The sequence below is a fragment of the Solenopsis invicta genome, chromosome 4 (genome assembly GCF_016802725.1).
Source record: "Solenopsis invicta isolate M01_SB chromosome 4, UNIL_Sinv_3.0, whole genome shotgun sequence".
In the NCBI taxonomy this organism is placed as follows: domain Eukaryota; kingdom Metazoa; phylum Arthropoda; class Insecta; order Hymenoptera; family Formicidae; genus Solenopsis; species Solenopsis invicta.
In genome coordinates this window covers 9260475-9264456 of record NC_052667.1, presented here as the reverse complement: position 1 = coordinate 9264456, position 3982 = coordinate 9260475, and the positions used below count along the sequence as shown (strand labels likewise).

General features: G+C 44.1%; 1 protein-coding gene across 1 annotated transcript; it reads left to right on the top strand.

Moving 5' to 3' along the window:
* Positions 1–226: 226 nt before the first annotated feature.
* On the top strand, positions 227–592 carry LOC105193938. Its single transcript, XM_011158628.1, has one exon. It carries the CDS (start codon positions 227–229, stop codon positions 590–592), a length of 366 nt encoding a protein of 121 aa, XP_011156930.1.
* The last annotated feature ends 3390 nt before the right edge of the window (positions 593–3982 follow it).

Below are 3982 nucleotides of genomic sequence, written 5' to 3'. Positions count from 1 at the left end.
TTACGCTGACGACACGATGGTGGTGATAGAGGAAGAGGCCTCCTGGAAACGTGCAAGTCAATAAGGCAAACTGGGTGGTGGTCTGCGTCGTTGGCTCGATAAAAGATTTAGGTTTGAGGGTGGCTCCGAGAAAAACGGAAGCCGTCTTCTTTCACGACGACTCTGTCGGGTCCTCTTACAGGCCTAGATCTTTGTAGATGATACACAAATCCAGGTAAAGGCAATCATGAAGTACCTAGGGTTTCTCCTGGACGATCGATGGAGCTTTGTCAAACATTTCAATAAGTTAGCATCACGATTGGGCAAGAGAGCGGACGCCCTCATGGGATTGATGCCCAACTTCCGGAGTCCGGGCACCAATCCGAGGCGCGCATACTTTCACGAGGTAATGTCCAAAACGCTGTATAGTGCCCCGGTCTGGTGTGAAAAGGTCTGGGTCAGCCGCAAAATCCAACAAAACCTGCACACTGTGCAGAGGCGGCTGGACCGGAGAATTGCGCGCGCCTACCGCATTGTCTACAAAGCGGCGGTCATGGTCCTGGCGGTCATACCCACAGCAAAATACATGGCGGAAGCCAAAGCAAAAGTATAAACCTGGATTTAGGCCATTTGCCTACGGGGGGGGGGGAGTTATTATGACCTCTGAGGCTGTGGCCAAACAGAGAGAAAAAGCTTCCAGACAAGTGATGGAGACGTGGCGAGAGGAGCTCGCTAACAAGCCGTCGACGGCTAAAGCTCGGGTCCTGGAGGCCGTCCTCCCTTGCCTGGAAGAATAGGTTAGGTAGGCAGCTCTTGGGGTGACCAATCATATAGAATGACACATGTGCTCACTGGACACGGCTGTTTTGGTGAGTAGCTGTGTCGTATAGAGAAGGAACCAACGACGCAGTGCCACTACTGTGATGACACCTTGGACTCGGCGCAGCACACGCTTGAGCATTGCCCGGCGTAGAAAAAACTGCGCGGGGTCCTGAAGGAAGATCTCTTCCTGGGGACTGTCGTCAACAAGATGGTCCTCAGAGAGGGTTCATAGAAAGCGGTCTTTTCCTTCCGCAAATGTGTGATGCTGTGGAAGGAGGAAGCGGAGCAGGAGAGAGAGAGATGGTCAGGAGGCGTAATGGTAGAAGAAAGAGAAGATGCTCTCCTGGCGGAGAAGAAGACGGCGACGACGATGACGAGTGGCTTCCTTGCGGTTGTCGGGGGTTGTGTCCGTGTTATCTAGTAAAGAAATATTGCATTATATAAACACGTAATGCTAATGGATTTTCGGGCGGTGTCGGGAAAGCGAGGATTAGGTTTTCGGATAAATTCGTCAGATTGCCGGGTTCGGAAAAATAATTGCACACGGAGTTAAATAGAACCAAAATATTAAATGTTTATTTAAGAGAACTTAATAATTACATAAGAAGTTGGTTTGGTGGTGGAAAAGCCTTGTAACGTGTGAACTTAACAGAGCGGAATTGTGATTGATTTTCAATAACTAAAATAAACAAACCCCCTGGGCAGCCGAAACGCTAGCTATCGTGAACGAAAATATAAAGCGCTGCCCAAAGTTACAAAACGATAATCTAAACTAACGCAATAATTAAAATAAACAAAAAGGTAACGGAAAGATAATAATAATTGTCTCTAGATTACTATACGGTGATACATTTCTTCGCGGCTATGCGGACACGGTGTCCGGGGTGGTCGAGGCGTCGCAAAACGCGTTGTCGATGCGCCGGACGCGAATTGGTTGGTGCGACAATGGCATTTCCGTGCTTCTCCTGAGCTGCCTCGTGTAAATGAGGCGAGGAGATCGTCAGGGCGCGGATGCCCTGACGATGTTCTGGTTTACAATGAGCGAGTCTTCCCTGGGGATAGGACGGAGTTTATTGGGGGTGCGCACGATTGGACACCGCACGATTGGACACCACCACTCATAGCGGCCGATGCCTAGAGTTTTTCCGTTGGTTTGGTTAGATAAGTCAAGATGATTGGTTGGTGTCCAATCGTGCTGTGTCCAAAAGAGTGTCACCCAGTTTATTGGGCAGGAATGCCTAGCCTATGGACTCGACGAGGATGCTCGTCGCAGGCGGAGAAATGATCAGCCAAAGATGCTCCGCTGTGAGACGCGACGAGGATGCTTGCCGTAATTGGCTGGGACGAAGGTGTTCGGTACGGAGCTGGTTTACGGTTAGCCGAGAATCCTTGACTGATCGACGAGGATTTTTGTCAAGGGTGTGGAATGAGGTGAGTATGCTCGTCCTCGAAGGAGTCAGAAGTGGATCGAGTATGCTCAATCAGTACGGTTCGGTGGACCGGAAAAATTTGTCTCGGTGTTTCCACTGTCGGCTTATATACCCAAAAGCGTAGCTGGACAAACCAATCCGCGCGCTCGATCGGCTGGCTTGGAGTGGGAACATTGCGGAACGCCACGGACGGCGCGTGTACTGCTGCGTGATCGCGCCGAGAGGTTAGCTTGGTGCGCGCACGTGGTCTTTGCTTTTGCGGTGCTCGGGCGGTCGGAGCGGAGTGGCAGTGCGCGCGAGGTGGAGGGGCGTTAGGTTACAAACAATTACTGTAAAATTATTTTAAAATTTTCCTTAAATTACGCAGTTTTGCACAAAAAGAAAAAGCTTACCTTATATACATATACATACACACACACACACACACACACACAGACATATAGGATGTCCTATTTTAAACGATCCAGCCAAATATCTTGAAAACTAAACCCAGTAGACAAAAATATTTCAAACAGAAGTTGTATGATTTCGAGGGGGACATATGATGTTATTAATATGACTTTGAATAGTTGCTTGAAGGTCAAGTGAAGGTTACCTTCAATTGTTTTAATAAAACTGCCTATTTTTTATTACATATTTTTGTAGCTTATCTTGAGACCTTACCAAAACACTACAAGAAAGTTAACTTTTGTTGAGTACTTTTCGAGTTGTAAGGCTTGAAAGCTACTGTAAATTTCAAGCGTCATAACTTGGAAAATCCTTAACAAAAACAAACTTACCATATTTATATTTTGGAAACCTCTCAAAATTGACTACAAAAAAATGCAATAAAAAATATAGAATGTTAGGGACCCTTTAATTAGGGAACTACCAATACTCTAATATTGTATCTTTTATTGCATCATCTTGTAGTTTATTTCGAGACTTTTGCAAAACACTACAAGAAAGTTTATTTTTGTTAAATACCGAGTTGTGACGCTTGAAAGTGACAGTACACCGTAGCTTTCAAGTCTCACAACTCGGAAAGTACTTCAAAGTCAAATTAGTGACACCATTTTATGTCCCCTTCAAAACCATTTTGTTTGAAACATTTTTACTGAAAATGCTTCATTAAAGAATTATTGAAAGCGTTTTTTAAAATGGGACACCCTATATATGTGTATACACACACACACACACACACACACACACACATTTGTGTTAAAAAATTACAATTCTTTATTGTCGACGTTAATTAGAAGCTGTTCTGTTTCGATAAGCAATAATCTTGCTGTCTTTTTTGATTCTTTTTTAAGACTTGCTATATACGGATTCGAGAAAATCAATAAGCAGTAGAGTAAATCTTCGATAGTCTTATGCGAGATGACTTTTGAGTGTTATTCTCTGTACCTCTTGAAGTCTTTATTTTTTTAGATTCCTATGATTCTTCTGACAGTTGACCAATAGGAAGTAGAAAAAAATCTATAATTGACCGTGAATCAGTATTTTATGCATTGAGGCAGGCATGTAGAATCAATCGTATTTTTCTACGTATAATGATGCTGTATCAGACGCATACTTTGCAAATCGCAATGTATCAATTGCTCTTCTCGAAGCTAACGTTTGAAAAATTACATACAGCCTTACAAGTAGTTCCTTGTTAAAATCAGTAATTTTAGATACTTCTTCATAATCTCTAAAAAATCCCCTGGCAGTATTACCATCATTTGTAGATCCACTTCCTTGCTTTGTAGCGTCTACAAGTAAACCTA